This window comes from Oikopleura dioica, chromosome 1, assembly GCF_907165135.1.
Source record: "Oikopleura dioica chromosome 1, OKI2018_I68_1.0, whole genome shotgun sequence".
NCBI lineage: Eukaryota > Metazoa > Chordata > Appendicularia > Copelata > Oikopleuridae > Oikopleura > Oikopleura dioica.
The window spans coordinates 10,285,675-10,306,455 of NC_137291.1; the positions used below are offsets into that span (position 1 = coordinate 10,285,675).

General features: G+C 41.8%; 6 protein-coding genes and 1 non-coding gene across 7 annotated transcripts; 4 read left to right on the top strand and 3 right to left on the bottom strand.

Annotated features, from left to right (window-relative positions):
• TRNAE-UUC (transfer RNA glutamic acid (anticodon UUC)) lies at positions 1-72 on the bottom strand. The gene has a single exon. It is a non-coding gene; the product is annotated as a tRNA-Glu (tRNA).
• Positions 73-1,102: 1,030 nt separating this feature from the next.
• Positions 1,103-6,158, top strand: LOC145699082 (uncharacterized). Its single transcript, XM_081776333.1, has 11 exons — positions 1,103-2,290; positions 2,396-2,738; positions 2,782-2,984; positions 3,081-3,386; positions 3,523-3,713; positions 3,760-3,913; positions 3,957-4,289; positions 4,334-4,788; positions 4,830-5,169; positions 5,214-5,716; positions 5,758-6,158. The coding sequence occupies exons 1-11, from the start codon at positions 1,414-1,416 to the stop codon at positions 6,034-6,036; spliced, it is 3,984 nt and encodes a 1,327-aa protein (XP_081632459.1). The 5' UTR covers positions 1,103-1,413; the 3' UTR covers positions 6,037-6,158.
• Positions 6,159-6,323: 165 nt separating this feature from the next.
• Positions 6,324-13,917, bottom strand: LOC145702770 (uncharacterized). The gene is made up of 9 exons (XM_081780040.1): positions 13,664-13,917; positions 12,847-13,120; positions 7,938-8,138; positions 7,781-7,892; positions 7,638-7,733; positions 7,361-7,447; positions 7,135-7,307; positions 6,927-7,037; positions 6,324-6,862 (listed from the first exon to the last, which is right to left on the bottom strand). Coding segments are annotated over exons 1-9 (1,200 nt in total). The 5' UTR covers positions 13,808-13,917; the 3' UTR covers positions 6,324-6,860.
• On the top strand, positions 10,498-12,132 carry LOC145708745 (uncharacterized). The gene is made up of 4 exons (XM_081786445.1): positions 10,498-10,785; positions 10,863-11,058; positions 11,133-11,270; positions 11,346-12,132. Exons 1-4 carry the CDS (start codon positions 10,691-10,693, stop codon positions 12,003-12,005), a joined length of 1,089 nt encoding a protein of 362 aa, XP_081642571.1. The 5' UTR covers positions 10,498-10,690; the 3' UTR covers positions 12,006-12,132.
• A 477-nt stretch (positions 13,918-14,394) lies between the features above and the next one.
• Positions 14,395-16,791, top strand: LOC145707229 (uncharacterized). Its single transcript, XM_081784724.1, has 7 exons — positions 14,395-14,872; positions 14,917-15,341; positions 15,496-15,679; positions 15,720-15,825; positions 15,866-16,216; positions 16,256-16,548; positions 16,591-16,791. The coding sequence occupies exons 2-7, from the start codon at positions 15,248-15,250 to the stop codon at positions 16,760-16,762; spliced, it is 1,200 nt and encodes a 399-aa protein (XP_081640850.1). The 5' UTR covers positions 14,395-14,872; positions 14,917-15,247; the 3' UTR covers positions 16,763-16,791.
• Positions 16,792-17,196: 405 nt separating this feature from the next.
• On the top strand, positions 17,197-19,701 carry LOC145700199 (heparan sulfate glucosamine 3-O-sulfotransferase 1-like). The gene is made up of 6 exons (XM_081777459.1): positions 17,197-17,346; positions 17,756-17,916; positions 18,148-18,404; positions 18,451-18,703; positions 18,750-19,158; positions 19,380-19,701. Exons 1-6 carry the CDS (start codon positions 17,292-17,294, stop codon positions 19,553-19,555), a joined length of 1,311 nt encoding a protein of 436 aa, XP_081633585.1. The 5' UTR covers positions 17,197-17,291; the 3' UTR covers positions 19,556-19,701.
• LOC145700209 (uncharacterized) lies at positions 19,647-20,720 on the bottom strand. Its single transcript, XM_081777468.1, has 5 exons — positions 20,567-20,720; positions 20,347-20,436; positions 20,170-20,306; positions 19,835-19,966; positions 19,647-19,794 (listed from the first exon to the last, which is right to left on the bottom strand). Exons 1-5 carry the CDS (start codon positions 20,608-20,610, stop codon positions 19,745-19,747), a joined length of 453 nt encoding a protein of 150 aa, XP_081633594.1. The 5' UTR covers positions 20,611-20,720; the 3' UTR covers positions 19,647-19,744.
• Positions 20,721-20,781: the final 61 nt, after the last annotated feature.

A 20,781-nucleotide genomic window follows, 5' to 3' on the forward strand; every position in this document is an offset into this window, starting at 1 on the left:
CTCCCACACCGGGAATCGAACCCGGGCCGTCGGAGTGAAAATCCGAAATCCTAACCCCTAGACCATGTGGGACTGATGAGGATTTGAAAATGTACATTCTTATTGTAAGTAACTCGGCCTGACATAAATTTATTTTATTCATAAAAATGAATGTTCACAAAAACTGCATGTTTTATTGTTCTTTTACTCTTATAAGTTGCAACGCTATCAATTACAAAGAAAAAAGCTATTGTTCTAAGTAAGAATCGATCCGTGGACGAGTTGGTGATGGAAATCTTCATGGCGACATTTATGAGACGCCATGATTTCTCAAGAAAAAAAAAACAATTTTTCTAACTAAGTCTTCATATCATTTACTTATCATAATTTCGGTAAAAAGGCGACGGCGGGAGTGGTTTACCGATAGAACTCGGACGACGTCCGAATTCTATAAGACCGAAGTCTGAGAGGGGTTCGGACACCTGAAAGGGCCGAGTAACGAAGTAACGTACATAGCTTGCCGGAAGGTCATTAATTCACGTCGTTTCGAGTCTGAGAAAGTTCATTGAGATAAAGAAGTAACCACTCTGCCAGAGCGCCTCGAACATCCGCCTACAAAACCGATTATATCAACCGTTCCAGGCTGGAAATTCAAACATAGATTGAACCTCTTTGCATCACAGATTCATGGTGCAAGTTAAAGTCTGTGACAGTTGCATTTTGGGACAATTTACAAACCACAGGGAATCTCAACTCTTTTGCAATTAATCTTCTTTGCCGCGGGGCCACCTTTTTCCGTGAAAACCGCAAAAATATTCTTGAAAACAATTTGCAATCAGTAGATCATCTTCGTTAAAATTTTCAAAGCAGAAAAGTACTGTAAAAATACTAGCTCTTTATTTATGTTATTGAGACTTAGTTCCAGGTGGCCGATTTTTCTCATAAAAATCTTGATCAGCTGTCATAAACGCATTTCAATTTTCCATCCCACTCTGCTGACACAGAAAATCGCGGCGCTCACAAAAATATCCGCCCTGGCGCTCCAATAATCCGAAATAGGGATGATGACGATCGGAATCGCTGCACTCATCAAACCATGACGAGCAATCTGAGCGGTTGGTCGGAGCTGTCTGAGGCAAACTTGGGCGCCAAGTTTCGTGCCCCAAGGCGGCTCTCTCCTCCTCGCCCTTCTGCGCCCCGTGGCCAATCACCACCATCGCCAAGCTTGGTGGAGCAAGCTCGAGTTTTGCAACGGCCGCCCCCTCAGCCTCCAGTCTTACCTAACCGATCCAGGTTCAAGAAACAGCCAAAAATACAACTCCTTCAAACCAGAGATTCCAAGAAGCGATGCCAAATTAAAGATAAAGAGATGATTGACGAAGATACTGAATAGAAGCTTAGAGAAAGAAAAATCAAGAAGCAAGAGCTACTTCAATGCGAATTAGCCTCGGGCTCGCAGGAGCTGTCTCTGTCGCGGGTCATGATATTATTTCACTAGTTGGTTCTAGTGCTAGAATCCCCTCTCCAAAGAGTGGAAGTCGAATTGATTGGACATGGAAGCCACTGGATTTTCATGGATGGGGCTGGGACTGTGCCGAAAGAACAGCAGAAGCAAGTAATGCGTGCCAACGCTGGTCCTGGGATCTCCTGAGTCAAGAAGCTCTGAGTAATGAAAACTCAATTTTCCCACTTGAAAATGTCGAAGAGACTTCCTCCGGTTTATTTATCAGTGATTTGGGAATGTCCGACAATCGACGCTACTTTGCGCGGGATGCCAAATCTGGAGAACTGCTAAAAAGCTACGATCTAAAAGTTGGAAAGCTCCCGAGTTTCCCGACGGATTTACAGTGTGTGACCCTGGCCGAGAATCTAAAAATGACATGCGAGTGGGACATGGGATTGCAAAGCTTCCTCCCCTGGGCCAAATCTGACACGAAATTGATGTTCAAAAAAGTTAAGAACATCACCGGCTGGTCAAATGCCCAACTCAGCCAATTATCCTTCACTGATGCTGATGTTCTGTCAGAGTGTCCAAAGTACTGCACGGAAGGAAACATAGGCTGTTGCGAGTTTCAACTTTCAACGGAAGACATGAACGACGACGGTGACCTGTCTCAGCGAGTCACATTTCTGATGAAAGTCACAACTCAAAACGAATTCGGCCAGGCAACGATGAAGAAAGCTAATTCGGAAATTATTTCACATTCACCAACGATGAACATGAAACCACTTTCGCCGAGTAACTTGAGGGCTGCGCCACCAAATGATTACGATGGTTACTCGATGATTATAAAGTGGGATCATCATCCAGGTATGGTTTCAGATTTGAAGATAAATCTCTTATGAAAAATGATTTATAATTGCAAATTTTCTTTAATATAACTTCGCTTAACAAAATCTGAAACCAAATCTACAGGCGCGATGAACAGAACCATGTACCAATACCGAGTCGAATATAAATTGCAAACAGATCACTCTTGGCAGCAATCTCGAGAAGTGTACTTGAACGAACTGGAGCTCAATTCAATGATGATCCCTTATCACGATTATGAGTTCCGCGTCAAGGCCAAGCCAGGCATGACTGGAATGTGGTCTGAGCCTTCAGAGACGGTGACAGCCAGAACAGCGGCTACTCAACCGACTGCGAATTTGAACGCGAAATATACTATTCTTTCGTATTCAAATAACAAGGCTAAAATCAAGTTCTTCTGGCTTCCTTATCAGCAACAAAATGCGCCAAATAATCGATTCCGAATCAGGTTCGTAGGGACCATTTCCAACTCGATATAAAATTGTTTCTAGAGTCAAGACTCGCAAATGCCTTCCTGATCAGCAATTCCTACATGACCGCGTTCTCTACTCAACGATCCTGAACGACCCGACCGTGACCTCGCATGAAATCGAACTCAACGTTCGCAACATTCCATGCCTCGATGTTGAATTCATAGTTGAAAATGACAAAGGAGCGACTGCACCTCAAGTGGAGCCAATCGATTTATTCAGAAGTAAGACAATACTTTCTCTACCAAGTTGAACACACGTTTAAATCTTTTGAAACTGAACCCGGCGCGATTTTCTATAAATAATTTTTTTTTTCTTAGTTGACGTGAACGCTCCTGAAATCGAAATTGTCACTGGCACAGATGGGCACATGATCATCTCCCCCGGCGAGTTGCAAGAATCAATCTTATCCGCTAGCATCAACGTGTGCTACAACATTCCTGCCATCGGCGAGACTCCCATTTGCCACAAACAAGCGCTGTCAGAACAGGAGCTGTCAGCAAAGAATGGGCTCGTCCCGGCTAAAGCTGTGCTAACGCCTTGTTATGATTACAACGTGTATTTGGAAGGTGTGATGGCCACGACGAATGCGACGGTCAGATCGCTGCCACAAGCAATTAGAATGGGTATGTCATCTACGTAAACTACATCTGCGGATTTTACAGGTGAACATTTAGTTCACCTAATTAGTGGAAAAACGTGAATGTCAGCGTTTTCGTTGATTTCGATCAAAATATGCTTTGTTTTCACATATTCATTAAGACGACTACGATATGTTTATTGGAAACATTCTCAGCGTCCGTGACATTACTCGAAACGAGCAGACAGGTGTTGCTCTTGCCGTCGAGTTGACTGTAAATTGGGCTGTCGGAGATGCTATTAACTTTGTCTATGGAATGCATCCTGCGATCTCTTGGCGAAATATGGCCGATGGAAAAGTTCATCATAAAATGGTATTTTACCTATTTATACCTTCATCTTTTTTATACTTATTTTAAGGTCGATCTAGATAGGAACTTATTCTACCTAAATGAAACAGATGGAATAATTGGCGTTTCCGAAACAGCATTTTGGTTGTCAACATGTTGCAATGAGGATCCGAACTCTTGTTTTGCCCAGACGGAAGAAAAAGTCATCACGATATCAGCCGGAAGTAAGTCTAATCTTCTCCGACCTTTTTATTAAGTTTTTCATAGCTCCTGGCGTTGTTCGCGACCTTCAAATTATCTGGAGCAAGTTCGAGGATGCTTATTTCCTGCACTTCGTTGAGCCCGAGCAGACCAACTCGCCACTTAGAAGCTATCACGTTTTCTTAAAATACACGGATCCGTCTGCTGGACTCAAGGAGGTCGTTAAATCTGTTCCCGCGAGTAGCCACGAAGTTTCAATTAAATTCGATCAAGTCTGCAAAAGCGTAATGGATACGGTTCATGTTACAGTTCTCGCTTACGGAAGTGATCTGAAAAATGGACTGATTCCTGGTCGACCAATGTTGAGAACGTATAAGTGCGCGGATTTGATAATCGAAGGTAAAATTGATATTTTCACAATCGGAGAATTACATTTTTAAAAGGTTTATCGACGACAATCATGGCTTCAGCACTCTTCCTTGCTGTCATCATGGTGGCACTTTGCTCATACGTCGTTTTCAACCGAAAGCAAGTGAAATTATACGTACAGCGAACGTTCTGGCCCAAACTCGAAAAGCCTAAGTTCGATTTCCACCACGATTCTCGAGACGACTTCCACTACAAAGCAGAAAAGGCATCGCTTATTGAAGTCGAAGAGATCACAGACATCGCGGTCAACATTCTTCCCGAAATACCGAAAACGTTCCCGAAAGCACAAGATAGTACAATTGACTCTGGAATTTCCGGATCAGAGTACAGCGGCGGCTCTAGCAAGAGTATGCCAATTTACAAGCTTTCTGGTGGAATCGGGGGCTTCCCAGTGTTTGATTCGTTTAGAAGAGAGTCGAACGCCACTTCTGGAGTTATGTCTGGTTCTGATAGTGGTTCTGGTCTTGAGGTAGAAAACATTTTATTGAGCTTTACTAACATCAGTTTAAGTCTATCCATGCTCGTTCGAGTAATCATTCTGGCGACTCGCTTCTATCCAAGGGCCGTCGAGATTCTGATGCATGGAAGAAGCTCTTCCCTCAATCCCCTGACTTGTCTGACTATGTCGGTGGAGAAATTATGTCGCCTGCTATAATGGGCCACTACTCCGTTATGGACAGCAAATTTGGCCTCCAAGAGCGCACTTCGAGCCCAGTGCCGGGACAATACGTAACTGGATACGTTGAGCATTCGAATTTCAATTTGACAAATATGCCCACGGTCTTCTTGGAGAATTTCAAAAAAATTCAACAAATCAGAGAGGCCGAGGTTTTGCCATTCGATTATTTACGTAAGTAGTAACTGAATACGGCCCATGTTCAATCAAATTTTAAGCCGGTCTGCAGACATATGATCCTTATCATCGGACATCAGCGCTCTTCCCGAATTACAAAGAATCCTCCCCAGTTCCGGTGATTTCCCCACCAGAGCATCACCTTCCGCCTGGCTACACAAGAGCCAATATCTTTGATTTGCCTAACGATTCCAAGGACGCGTATTCCGACTACACGGACTACAATGATTACAACAAGATTCAATCGTTCATGCCACCAAAAGACGGAATTCAAATTCTCCCACCAGGATACACAAAAGCAAACATTTTCGATCTTCCCGAAGATCAACCAAAATCAACGCCGATTCCTCAAAGACCTCGACAACCAGTGACTCGAATGAACATGTCATTTGAGTCCGACTATATTTCTGATGGAACCATGCCTCAAATAATGGCACAAAACAAAACAACTTGTCCAATGCCTTCTGCTGATGGATATGTCGGAGAAAGTTTCCTACCAAGTGCTTTTGAAAAGGCACAAATTCGCGCTCCCCCGCAACCACAGGTATTTTTCAAGATAGTGTCATTAAATCTAATCTTGCTTAGGGCGACTATAGAGGAATTCCCCAGATGAACTTGTCCCCTGACGGCTACACAACAGAATCCGACATGGCGATGATCTCCTCCATGATTCCCAAGCACATTGCCTCCGCTCAATTCGTTCCCTCCCAAATGATCCACTCCGATTACACCACCTCCTTAGACCTAAGCAACATTCACATACCCCGCGTCAACAGTTCCGCAAAGAGAAAAAAGTCTTTATCCCCTCCACCCAGTGGCTACGTGTCCATTGAAGGCGCGGCAATGCTGCACCGTTTTCATTAAAATATTTTAAACAAACTGCTCCAAATAGTTCATATAAACAAGTTTTCCTTCATTCAAAAGAACTCTACCCCAACTTCCGTTACTGTATTTGTACATAATCAGCCTTAATAAACAGACAAGACTCCGCTCAAAAAGATATCAATTAATGCATCTAATAATAATCGATAAAAAGTCGAATAACACGCGCATAATGACCTTGAAAAAATACTTTGGATTGATTCAGCTCCCTGCTTATAATTTAACGGTTTATTTTGCAGGCACGTGTGGCAATCGAATTGTTTTAGGTTATGATTTATTTACAGTTGCATTTCATTCTGATAAAACTTCCTTGATTTTGGGCTCTTTAGGTAAATAACTTTTTTGGCGTAGGAAATTTTGAAAATCAAAAGTGAACTGTTACATGTTTACTTTAAAAACAGCGACTTCATCGAGGGACTCATCAAATTCTACGCCCTGCCTTGGACTTGAAGCCGTGGCTGAGTACTTGTCGAGCTCGATCTGGACATTGATAACTTGGACTATTGAGCCATCGTTAGCTACTTTTCGGTCGACGTAGTGGGCGAAAGATGTCGCTCGTTTTGGAGAAGCACCTTTTTTGGTTTCAAATATGACGTTTCGAGTTACTAAGTCTTATGATTTTGAAACAATCCTGTCTCGCGTATAAGTCGATGAATAAATTCTAGTTCTGCTAGCTCTGGCGCGGATTCAAAGTCTTGCAAGAATTCATGACTTCTTTCTTGTTCACGAAATTCTTCTTGGGAGGCGTTTGAGTATCTTTCGAAATCATCGTCTGGGCAAATTTCATTGACTGAACAATCTACTGATCCTGGGACTTCTTAGTGTTAAAAATGATCTATTCGAGAATTTTAGTTCTTTTGAGAATTTTTAACACTTGTCTGCCAGGGAGTGAGATCTTCCCCCTTGAGTCTGTCTTCTGTACCTCCTGAACCTTTCCAGTCGTCTTCTTGAGGCGAATCTGCGCTGTAAATGTCTTTTGCTATGTTATCAAATTTTAACCCACTTGCGTAAAATTCCAGCATAAACATCGCGCTGGACTTGGACTTTATTCAAAGCTAATGATAACATTTCTTGCAACAGGTTCGTCTTCCAGTGCTCTTAGTGCCGGAATTCTTGATGGCCGAGTAGCATCATTGAGTGAGTTCGGCATTGCCATATGAAAATCATCACTTTCCCATTCAGAATCGTCCTCGTCCGGTAATGGCGGCAGCATTTCTTCCGTTGAGCGTTGTCTGCTGTGATGTGCGCAGCCGCTGCGGTTGATTTTTCATTATTCGAGAATTTATCAAAAAGAAAAATTGCCAACCTTGTTGAAGGACCTGGATTTGGTGAAAGCGGATTCGTAGCAGGAAGAGGCGTTGGTGGAATATCATCTGCCGGACATGAGTTTTCCCTGAAGAACATTCCATAAACTCGACAGCAAAAAATTGGCTTATGTAAGCGCAGGGACGGAAAACAAATGTTTAAGGAGGTGACCTGCGAAAGTTTGCCGGGCAAACCTTTTATCCGAAAGTAAACGGTCACATTTCTTTCTCGAAAAAGTTATTTGGTTTTCCCATTTTTCAAGTGCCGGAAAAACGAACCTCTGAAAGTGTTGCTGCGAATGCTCGTATGATGGAGGTCGATCGGCCATGCGAGCAGACATGACTGAGCAAACTTCTGGGCAGCCGAACTCATCGCTAGGAGAACTTGTTAAAAGGAAAGAAGAAAAGGTCGTTGAACTTACCCGTAGCTTGATTCACGGTAGCCAACTGGAGCCATTGTCTTTTTGAAGTCAGTATAAATGCCGTACAAGTGCTGAATCGCGATCCACATCAAAAGCCCCGTTGACGTAACTCCTAGTTCAAAAACGTTGATGACTGGCTATTGTCGTATTAACTAACCTAGTGCTGCTAAACAAATCGTAATCAACTGTTCGTTGTGGAGAAATCCTCCTCTTTCCGACTCGTCTTCTTTCTTTTCCGCCTTAGAATTGTCTTTTTCTTCGCCTTTTTCTTCATAATTATTTGAGAAATCAGCCGACTTGAGAATCGGCCTGGGTACTGCAATATTTCCGCCATGAGCTTTCCCATCGTTTTCTCCCGCTGAAAATCAGAATTACATTTTCGGAGAAATTACGATACACAATCACAAATGCAAACACAAAAGTAGGCTATAATCTCCTTGATAGCGCGGTGGGAGAGCAAAAGCGATAAAGGGAGAAGAGAAGTCCCACGCTGAGGCGCGCATCTGGGTAGAGATGGCCATCGACCTCGGTGCTGGATGACCTGGGGGAATAAGTTCTCGGCGGGAGATGTTATTACTTGAGTACAAACTTGGATTCTACATGGATTTTTGAAAGTCTCACAGTCTTATCAGAAAATTCTCCAGTTCAAATTTTTGATAAGTAAAAAAAATTATGAACAGTATTTTTGAGCATCTTTTTCGAGAAATCCATCAATGCTTAATAATAATTTCCAAGCAAATATGTTTAAATGCTTCATAAACCGCCGTGACAGAGCTCATCCCTTTTTAAAAACTCGGCTAACAGGCTTAAATCCCTTGTCTCGCCCGTCCATAAACCCGGAAAGCCTCGCCGAAAAAGAGGTCGGTGGCCGTAAATCCGAACAACCTTTGCGCATATTTGCTGGGCAAAGCACTAAAACTCGTGCCGCACTGCTCACAGCGTCTGCTCAAATAAAATGCATCAAAGTTGTAAAAACGGGATCGAGTGTGACAGCCGAGGCCTTCCATCACGCGGGCTCAGAGGAGCGGTGGATCTGATGCGAATGCGGGCTGAGCACACGCTCGGACATCAGTCAAGGGGAGCTTCAAAGATGCATTAGTAAGGTGGATCTTGACCTGCTCGCAGCTCAATTTTGAGATGATACGGACCGGACGATGTCTTTTGAAGAAATTTGACAGGACCTTTTTTAAGAATTTCGAGTCGAATCGAAATTTTCGACGGTTATTTTTGGCATGTTCCGGCATTTTGAATATGTTTTGCACGAGAAAAATATGGAAAACGGGAAATAGTTAATTCAGGCGAAAACAGTAGGCCATTGAAAAGTTCGGCCAGATTGATCGTTCCCGCCTTTGGCAAATATCGCATGATATTACGGTTAATTGTATTTTCGGAGGCCATTATATCTCGTTCTTTCGAGGTACAATAAATTGCCATTCTTATAAATGAGGAGGATTTTTGTTAGGAAAGTGTTTGAACAGGCCGTTTGTGTTCCCCGGCCGCGTGGCTCTTCATCCGGTCAATTCGCGCCTCTTCAAGAAAATCCCCCATTGTAGTGAAACCTTATCTCGTGAAATCAACAAAGACCAACTTATGTCTAAAGGAGATTTTTTGCTTCAAAAGCACTTTCGGTGAAATTCCTGTGGACATAAAGTATCAAGCGAACTTGAGAATTTTCAAAGCTCAAACAGGCTTTTACCGGGATAAGGGTCTCTCGAAATTTCTCAGCGAGAAAATTTCTGCAAAAAAACTGCCAAACTTAAAGTGTTTATAAACAGACAGGCAGTAAGCTTGATAAAGAATTTCAACCAAGAATCCAGTTCAAAATTAGAATGATTATGAAATAAATATTTTACTTTAGGAAAATCATGTTCGCGCGGCACATCAAAGGCGCACTGACAATGTGGACCGCCGGTAGCGGGTGCGGCGAAATCCGCGTTTCCGCCCTTCAGCTGAATGTCTCTTTATGAGCTTCCAGATATCAAAGAGTCTGTGTTCCGGCGCCGCAGTTCTATTCCATAAACTCTCCATTCTTGAGCATTTCCTATCCGCGCGCAAGGCCTGAGCGGCTGCCTTTTCTTTTGTAATTTTTTGGATTTTTAAATCCCTCAAGAATATTCCACTCAAAAAAGTTCAGTGAAAATAATTATTTTAAAAACAAACAGATACGATATCCGCTTCACGACACCCTCCGACTCTTTTTTTCATAAATCAAACGTAAACAAAGTCCACATTTCCAAAAACGAAACATAAACTTTTCAGGCCACCATGACAATTAGAATGATACTTGTTTTTGACAATTTTAAAATATTTACGGAAGCATGAGCATTTTGAGTTAGTCATATTCGGCGTTGGGTTAAATGCATCAGGCTTGCTGCTGGAGCTAAGACTTGTTTCCTTTTCAGCAGGTTCCGATGGGAAAATGTATATTGATTCGGAAGTGAGATTCTATCTGAGAGTTTTGTCGGCAAACCTAATTACCACACGTCAGATCTCGATCGGAAATAACTTTCCATCTGCGGCGATCTTCTTTTGATGCCCTTGAACCTGTGTGTATTCAATAAGGCCATAGCTTGAGGCATTCGCCCGCAGCGGGTGCCTTCTATTCCCGAGCGGCGCCCCTGCGCCCGTTTGGGCACTCGCCGCTGGGCACAGCGCCGCGCAGTGGCCATCTAGCTTCGCGTTTTATATTAAATCAGCCTGATCATACCTCCCAAGCCAAATTATCATATTGTTTTGAGTGTTTACCGAGCAAAGGTGAAAACTGAAAGAACTTCTACTAGGAGCACTAGAGAGATCTCAGCTACAACGCTCTCGAAGAACACAGCCCTAGAGCCAGCAAAAGCGACAGAGTGTTTGACAGATACACAGCAAAGACAAAGTCTAGAGGAAACGATTATTGGATTTGAAAATATGCTAGAGGGATCCTTTTCCATGTACCCAGAGCAGATCCCAGTCCAGACTCAAAGAGACGAACACGCAGCATCCCAAGTCCAATTCGATCAAACGTAAGTTGAATCAAATTCTTCAACAATAATTCTTCTTGTAAAATGAAGTAAAAACAGTCTCTAAAATTTCACTTTAGCCAATTCAATGCTGCCCAAGCTCCTGCAACTCAGTTCGCCCAGTACGCGATGCTCAACGCCCAAGCAGCTCAAGCGGGTCAGCCATTTCCGCTCAGCTATCCTGGTATTAGCCCTGCTGATCAGTACAGACAGTACCAACATTCGCACGCCAAGCCTCCATACTCGTACATCTCCCTCATTGCTATGGCCATTCAGGTAAAATAATATTCTAATTGTGACAAAGCTTTCTAAAACCAAATCAGAAAAACCAAACTAACTCTATTCTTCAGGCATCTCCTCGCAAAATGTGCACTTTGAACGAGATCTACCAGTTCATCATGAACCTCTTCCCCTACTACCGCCAGAACCAGCAGCGTTGGCAAAACAGCGTCCGTCATTCGCTCTCTTTCAACGATTGTTTCATCAAGGTAATAAATTTCAACCAATTTTTTAGCCATAAATATCAAATTATTCGAGAATTCATAAATCTAACCCATTTTCAGGTGCCCCGCTCATCCGAGATCCCCGGCAAAGGTGCGTTCTGGGCTCTTCATCCCGAGGCTCACAACATGTTCGAGAACGGCTGCTACCTTCGTCGACAAAAGCGATTCAAGCTCTCAAAGAAAGACGAAAAGCCCCGAAGTCGCCAAGGCAAACGATCGCTCGTCTCCGATGACGCTCCGGCTCCCAAACAGAAACGACGCAACTCGATGAACACTTCCACCGACGTCTCCCTCGAGAGCGGCAGCCCATCTTCCGAGCCTGGCTTGACAGTCCCCATCAACAGCACCAAGACTCCGTCCCCGGAGAAGGAGCAAATCATCAAGCAAGAAGTCTACGACCCCGTCCCAAAGGTGGAACGCCCATTGACCGAAACTCCAGTCCTCCAGGAGCAGCAGAACCACCAACCAATCACCTCTCAGCACAGCATTGCTCTCAACATCTCTCCTCTCACTACTGGAGCCTACAATCTCCAACACCACTCGATCCCGACTTCTGAGTCCGCCATGCCTTCGATGTCGTTCTCCGCGATTCCAGACATGTGGCAGCTGTACCCCTCCGTCTACTCTACCATGACCAACATGAACTCATACGACACGGTCGCCTCCACCATCAACCCCGACATTTCCGCCAGCTCCACCGAAGAAGTCAGCTCCTACTAAAGCAACTTCCGCGCCGCTTTAATTATTCTGAATCCTTCTTTCTGAGCACTAAAATCTAAGCTTGTATATTTCAAAAACAACAAAACCCATTTCCGTTCTATCAAACGCTACCCAGTTAAAAGCCAATCTGTACAAAATAAAGTTATAAAACAAAAAAAAACTATCCGTGGGAATCAATTTTCATCCAGCAGCAAAAAAGATAGGCAGGTTCTAAAAAGGCGCCTAAATCAAAGCAGGTGCTTGAGTGAGGCATTATTCAGACATTTCGAGGGGCGCACTCAAGTGATACTTTCACTGCTCGCGAATTCGCCAAAATCCAGCAAACAATGCAAGCCACCCTAAGGAGCCACAACAGAAAAGACATCATCAAAGTCAACTTTTATGGGGGTTTAAACTTGGGAATGGACCAAGTCCTTAGGGATTGAACAAGGCCTGTCAGAAGATACCTCAAAATTTCCACTCAAATTAGCATTTTTGCTAACATCAAAGACCTAAAAACGGTTCCCAGTAATCGTCTATGTTATCATACAGAGCTACTTAAATATTGACAGTATCCGAGTTTCCTTCAAATCACGGTTTGCAACTCTTAGCATGCTACCAAATCGATGAGAACTTCTGAAAATCAGGTTCGATGAAATGAGCTCAAGGAAGAAAAGTCGCGTAAAAGTGCCCCTGACCGGGAAGAGTAAATACCCGTCGCCCTTCAAGAGACAATCGACTCCAGGGAGAAAAGCTTTAATGAGTGAATTCATCATCATCATCCCAGACGTACTCGTGAAACACTAAGCCTCTTGGAGAATGATATTCTCGCTTTATATGAAAAGGCTCTTGAGCAGCTTACCTTGAGAGTTGGATTCGCTGACTCGTTGGGTTTTCGTGATGATCATTGAACCTTCATGGTCTCTTTCGATGGTTATCTGGTCAAAGTTTCCAAAGGATCCAATCTTCTTGAGAGTGACGAGTTCGTCGATCAGCTCGTCTTCTGACTTCCCTTCTTTTATGATTTCCGCGGCGGTCTCCACCACTTGATCAATGATTCCTTCTTGTTTTAAATTTTTGATTTCATTCTCGATATTTTCTGAGATTTCCTCAGAAGACAAGGAAGAAATCAAATTCTGAAATGTTGATTAAAAATTTCGATTATGAAATTTTCATTTGTAAACATTTTAGATGCTCAATGAAGTCACGAGTGATATAACAAAAAGGGATTAGGGCATCCACACGTCAATTGGAGGTGGAGCCTTTCAAAAGCTTATCTGCGGCTGAGGGACTAAATATAGGGATTGACGTGGCGCAGTTATGATGCTCGCGGTCAGCTAGAGTCGGACATTCGTCCAAATATCATGACGCTGGTAACTTTCATAAAACGAGCGAGCATGTCATTTCTTATTGAGGTAAAAAAAGATGGTGACGTTAAATATTTTCATAGAAATATTCTCTTTTTTTTACAATGTCTACACGTCTTTCTCCGTATGTAGATGGTAATTTTGTCATCGTTTTATTCCTATATTATTATTATTTTATGGAATGTCTTTGAATTATACGTAAGACTCTCTTTAAAAACGTATGACCATGTTATTATGCTCACTATATAGCGACTTTTGGCGAGGAGACGTGTGTACGTTCGGATAAAATATTACATAAAAAAGTAAACGTACCTGCGCATCAAGAATAGCTCTTCTAAGCTCATTCAGTTTCTGTACATCGCTGGCATTATGCGTTACTTTTCCATCTCCATTTTCTTCTTCGGCATTTTTGCCCAAAATTCCAAGCGCAAGAAGAAGCAACCTGAAGAGCTTCATTCAACTTGTTCTCTCTGCTTTTATCCTTCTGTGTCTATCTCTATCACAAAAGTACAGATGCTTCTAAATCTGAAAGAAAATGCTAAATTTTTATCATTTTTCTTGCGAATCTGGCGAGGTGGATTTAATTACATAGAGTTAGGCAGATAGGTGGCTCAATTGGCAAAACGCGACCAGCGCTTCAAACAGAAATGACAAAAAAGCCTCGAGGAACCTATTTTTTGTTGTTTCTAAAACGATCTTAAGTCCAGACTGCTTGGGAGTCAGTGGAATAATTGGTCAGAAAGATGGATAATATTTTCTTCTGGGTCAATTCGATAACTGACATATTTCATTGTAACATTAGTTTGTTTGCATAAAAACAGATATTGTTCATTCTTCAAGGCTCAGTTCGGTTCACCCAAAAGCCAAAGGAAAGTGGAAATGCGAGATATAATAAAGCTCATGTGACCGTGACCGATTACATTCATTAACACCGATAAGAATCGGTGGTGCAGGATTTCTAGTACCGCCGGGGGGCAATTTCAGTACGCCAATCGCGCATGAACCTCTGCAGTACGCGGTCGCATGAAAAACGTGCAAAATTCCTTCTGAAACTACACATATTTACGAAAATAGTAAATCAGAGAATGATTTTAAAAGATTTTCTTTGGGCAGTGCTGCAGATTCATTCTGCACTTGGACAACGAGTGGAACAAGAGAGACTTTATCCAACAGTCAAAGTGCCTGTAAATGGCGGCAGCAGTTATATTGTCCCTCTAAATACCGAAAACCTCGACACTGATTATTCAAATCAAGTCTCATTTGATCAAAATAGAGCATCACCGATTCCAGTGGGCCCTCCAAGCCCCGTTGTAGTCACTTGCCCCGTTTTGGATCTTGAAAATCTTCAAGAAGACGATGAAGAGTTCCAAATTATTCCAGCTTTCAAAACATTCGATCGGGGCTCAATCATTCCAGTCAAGATTAAAACGTCAAATACGATGTTCAAACAGTTTTTCGTCCAAGTAAAAGATGGCGAAACTGGCCAACCTTTCGGCGATTTCGGAGTTGCTTCTACAGATCGTTAGTTTGTTTTTAAAAATATACATGCCAGCGAAGAATTTTAGCTTTCAACTGTGACAAATCGAAGCCGAATCAAATGGACACATTCCGAATTGAAAACTACGAAGGCGACGCTATTGATGTCACGTGGAAGCCGTTATCTGCTCCTAATGATTTACCAGCCACGGTCATCTTAACTGGTTCTTTCAAGTCAGCAGGTGGTGCTTACAAGGAAATAAAATCAGCAACGCTAAAAAGGAAGAGAATCGAAATTTAACTCGATATATTCATTTTAAAACTTGTTTTCGATCTTTTTCAAGGCGAGCAGATGTGAGTCTAAGAGAATGCTGCGAACTTGAGTTCCCGAAAAGCCTGCACAATGGCGACTGTGCTAGAATGTGTGAGAAGACAAGCATTGTGGATGCTCTTTCGAGTGCTCTTGAATATTGTAAAAGCGAAATTTACAAGCTCCAGAGATGCTATCATACAGGTCGCGGTTGATAAAACTTGTTTGATATGGCTTTTATTTCTAACATATTTTATATCATAGCATAATAATTAGGATTTAATTTACCTTGATAAAAATGTATTTTCCAGAAATTTAAAGGTGTCTTATCGAAAACATTTTGTTGACCAGATCAAAGAATCATTCGTAAATACGGAAGATACGGACCCGATAGAAGTCTCCAAGCTTATTGCCAGAAGTGATATGGAAAGAAAAGATTGCTGCGAGAGTGATTCGGTGACTCAAGATTGTCTTGGGCTTTGCGACGGAGCTCAAACCCTTTTTTGGAAGAAGCAGTACAATCAATGCTCAAGCGTCAACAGGTAAGATACCATTTTATATATCGAAGTAAAACTTTCTAAGACAAATTTATTCTTGCTGGTCAAGAACAACCTGCGTGGGACGATGCGAACAGAATCCAAGAAATGATCATAAATGTCAGTGTGATCTGGACTGTATGATGCGAGGGGTAAGTCATTCGCATTATTTTTTGTCCTCATGTTCTTTAGGATTGCTGTATCGATATGCCATTTGCATGCAAAGTTGACTTGCCCGTCAAGATTTCCTATTGGCCATCCCAGTCACTTTCCTGCACAAAAACAATCAATTTTGCCCACTATCAACGACCAAAAGGAGTTCATCAGATGGAAGCTCTTATTGTCGACCCGAAGAAACCAAGCCCTTACGTGGCTCTCGGACTCGAGGGCTTTGTTGGAAAACTAAAGACATTCTTCAATGTGAAAATTGACGGCGCTTATAGATTCTACTTCATGCTCGGGTCGAAGGACTTTGGACAGGTTCTCGTTGATGGCGTCAAAGTTGCCGATCTGATTTGCTCGGCCACTGCGAAGCCTTTTCAGGTACTCATTCAAAAAATCCTAGTTTTGAATATTTGACAGGTTGATCTTCTCATGCCGTTCGGAGGCCACTCGCTTGAAATAATCTTTGCTCACACTGCCGGCGCTCATCAACTCAAAGTAGCCTATGAAGGACCAGATACTATGATGCGGCCTTCCAAAATTCCTGTCGTAAAAGAATCAGACATATTGGAAATGGGTCTGCCTGCTGAAATCGCAACTACTACAGCTGCCGTCCTTCCGACGCGGCCAGGCGCTGTTCTCGAGAAATCAACAACGACTACAAAAGCTTCTATTGGCTGGAAGAATCCAAATGTTCCTTCGGTTCAGCCAAAGTATGCTATTTCCAGTAGAAAGATAGTAACGTTCATTTTAAGAACTCGTCGACCAGCACCAACGAGGGCCCCTCAAACTGCACGACCACTTCCGAAAAGCTCAGACGAACAAACTAAACCTGAGAGATTTGATATTCGCATTATAGTTGGGCTAAGTCTTGGTGTTTTTGTTGGAATCGTCGCTATTGGACTCATATTTAAATACCTCAAGTAGTTTCACTGGAAATATTTTATGAAACTTTTCATTCCTCTCTTTCTTCAAATAAACAAATTATCTATTTCATACTGTATAAATTATACAACTAAACGATTTATTTTCTTTAAAGTTTATTCACGAGGCAGCTGCCGGAATTAAACACTTTATTTGACGCCGAATTTGAGAATTGTGTCTCTTTCTCCCACAATTTTCTCACTTATTCATTTTATTGGACACCTTATAGTACGCTGTCGTAATGAAATTTTCAAAATGATATTTGCAACAATGGAAGATTCTTTGGTTGTAAATCAACTCAACCATCCCACGGGGTCCCCACCGGTTCTGAAACCGTTATTAGTAAAAGATATTTTTTTAGCAATCATCCCTTTCTAAGTCACCGTAAGTTCGCCCCGGGGCTGTTGGTGCAGCACGGTGCACGGTTGGTCGTTACAAAAACTAGCACTTGTCAAAATTACTTGTATTAAAAAATTCTAAATGCCAAAGTTTTAATAGAGAATTTGAATTTCATTCAAGAGACTGTGTCCAAATGTCTTCATTTAATCAGTATGTCACTTCAACGGCAGATTATATCGACCCACCAGGTGAACAGAATATGTGTTTTAGAATTTCCAATAAAAATATGTTTTTTTTTTGTGATGTTCTTTCATGTTTCTAATCGCGTTGTTAAAGTTGACATTTCAAATAGGGAAGAAAAATGATCTTATTTTGCCGCGTAATTTAAGAATTCTTGAGATATGTTCAAGTTTGAAACTTTCGCCGGTAATTCGCTCATTTATCCACTCAAATGAATGACTCTGCCGAAGTGCTTGTCAAAAACTAGCGCGGTGGTGGTGCTTGAGCCTCCAGGCTCATAAATCACTTCTGACATTTCGCCACCGACGGCATTTTTGCTTTATCCCTTTTTCCCAATTAAGGCTGTCATTTAGTGAAAACAAAGCTAAGAGAACCTCACAATGCCCTCTTTGATAAAAGTTATTAACAAAAAAATAGAGAGAAGATTGATAGAAATCGAAGACGAGGACTTAGAAGATACGAAAATAGAGAGGAAGCTGGACAAATGCAGAAAGTATCTGATGATTGGTCTTGCTTTGGTGGGAGTTTTGTATTATATTGCTTACGAGTTTGATGGGTTAGAATCGGAGACATCCATGGTAAGAAAACTAGGTTCTATTGAGGATAAATATCTAGGGATTCCGCAAAAACTTCAATGATACTATCATGAAAGAGAGCCAGGTCTCCTATGATGGAAACCTCATCATGGAATTTAACTTTGTTGAGATCAAAAATGGGCCCTGTCTATCTGGGAGACCAATTAAGATAATTAAAAAAGAAAAATTGAAAACATGTCAAACAGACGATGATAGTTAAATCATTTTCCTTAGACTGACGCAGCTATATCTTGGGTCCAGATCTCACAGAACTCCGGCCCCAGTCGTCCAGCTATGGTTGCTCCTGATCCCTACAAACTTCCTCCACCGAATGAATATGATCCAGCAAGACATGATTTTCCGAAAGCTTACATTATCGGCGCTCCTCGGTGCGGCTGTCATGTCCTCCGGCAGTACATGGAACATCACCCGCAGATGTTCTTCACCGAAGAGCAGAACTTACACTTCTGGGACGAGAAATATTCTCAGGGGTAATTTCATCCTGTCTCGTTTCGTCAATCTTTATCAAATTTCTAGCGTGGATTGGTACAAGGAGCAAATTCCGGCAGTAAAGCCTTGGCAAATCTCCGTCGACTACACGAGTGAGTACTTGATCCAGCCACAAGTGCCACAAAGAATGATTGATGAGCTCCCAAATAACCAGACGAGGATAATTATGATGGTTTGTGACCCAATCGAGCGCGCCGAACTCGAGTTTTTCGAAATCTACAACAATTTGGACACGAATCATGCTGATTGGAAGGCAAAATTGGACGCTGTCGGCGACATTGTAAGAATTCTCAAATATGAATGATAATTGTAAAACTCATTTTCAGGTGACCGATTTTCCAAGTTTCGCCGATCTCTACACGAAATTCCTCTCCGCCATCAGAGACAATCCTTCAGAAATATCAAAATACGGCGTTACGGATTTTGAGGAACTCATCGAAAATATAAGAACCATCCGCCCAGAAACCTCAATCCTGACCACATCTCTCTTCGATATCCATATTCGCCGCTGGCTGCGAGTTTTCGACCGCGGGAATATTCTTATCATGGATGGAAGGCAGCTTCAGACAGCGCCAATTGTGGCTGTCAGACGTGTTCAAAATTTCTTGAGAATCGAAGATGCAATTCCGTCAAAAGCATTTAGTTTCAATGCGACAGCGGGACTCTTTTGCATCGACACAAGTCAATTTTCTGATTTGAATGAGATCGTTTGTCCAGCAAGGGATTCGTTTGTTTGTAAGTATATTTCATCACTATTTCGTTGATTGATAAGCTATAAATTTTATAGTATGAATTAAAGTGCATCAAGTATCTTCATACTTTATGAATTCATAAAATCGTCGATAAGTACCGACAATCTTCATCATTTACTTTGTCTTGATCTCGATGTATCCTAAGTGTGAATATATCGTTCCTACAAAGTCTTAAAATAATGCTCCGTAAGCATCATCTTTTAGTGCCCGATGCTGCGCCTCGAATCTCCATGGAAGTAAAAAACAAGCTGAAAGAATGGTTCGCCCCTCACATGGCCTCATTCGCGTTCATGACGAATGACACTTTCCCCTGGGCTTATCTTCCTCAAGTTGCCCACATAGACATGCCAACTGGACAAGGATGGGGAGATCTCAACTGAAAGTAACAATTTACGAATCTATATATATTTTGAAATTATAAATATTTACACAACTGCAGTATCTTCAAAGACAATATATTTAATAAAAGCTTATCAAAAAATAGTTTATTTCTTATTTACATATTGCTGCTTTTTGCATCAGATATTACTGAATGAAGTCTAGTGAAAGGGGAAAAGAAACGTAGTTTTTTAATTATAGTTGACCATGATCCTGAGGAAGCTTACCAAAATCGTGTGCGCTAGAAAATTGTACATCGAGGAGGGAAGTGACAATGTTACCTTGATCAAGATGATATTGGACGATGTCGAACTCATTTTGCAATGTGTAAATAAGGTCTTCAGGAATCTCAAGCGACTGGCTTTTATACGTTTCTATTTGTTCAAATAGCCTTAGCAGCTGCCCGAAGCCCTCTAAAATATCATGAATAAGCATTCTGCCTGATTTTTACAGGGGGAAGTTCTCCTAGACATCGAAACCGGTGTTCTTGATTCAAAGGCAAGGATTCTCAAAGAATCGGTCGAAAAACGACATGTCTGCTTGACTATTTCGATCGTCAGGAATCATATCTACGTCTTTGTCAAGACGAACATCTTGCTCTTTTTGTCTTCCTTACCAAGTTGGTAGATTCCATAGAGCCTGGTGTATCTCGATTTGCTCCCGTAGATAACGTGCTCTCCGTCAACGCCGCTTTTTGGTTCGATCAAGTTCCTCTCAAAAAGCCTCTCAAGAGAATTGATGTATCGGATGGTCCTGAAAACGATGAAAATCAAAGAGATAAGAATGGACTCACGTATCTTGTTCGGTGAAGTCCTCATTACTTGTAACCAGTAACACAAGATCTTGATATTCTCGTGCTTTTTGTAGAAGATCTTGAGATGCGCTGAATAACATCAAATTTCATAATCATATCATATTGATCAGTTTAATTGAATCTTGATAACCGTTTTTGAATAGCAAGAATATCATAAGCAAAAATTCTTCAGAATTTCATTTAATGAAATTTATTTTACCTAAGAATTCCCTGGATTGACGGAAGTTGTGTGTTTCGATTCATTTTCGTTAGCTGAGAATACTGATCGTTGAGAATTATTGTTTCCTGGTAAATCCTTTCGCAATAACTATAAACATCGTAGTTCACGATTGTGTGACCGGCGAGCACCTCAATAACTGCAATTCGGAAATAATAAACATTTCAGAAAACGATAGAATGTGCCCCTGCTAGCCA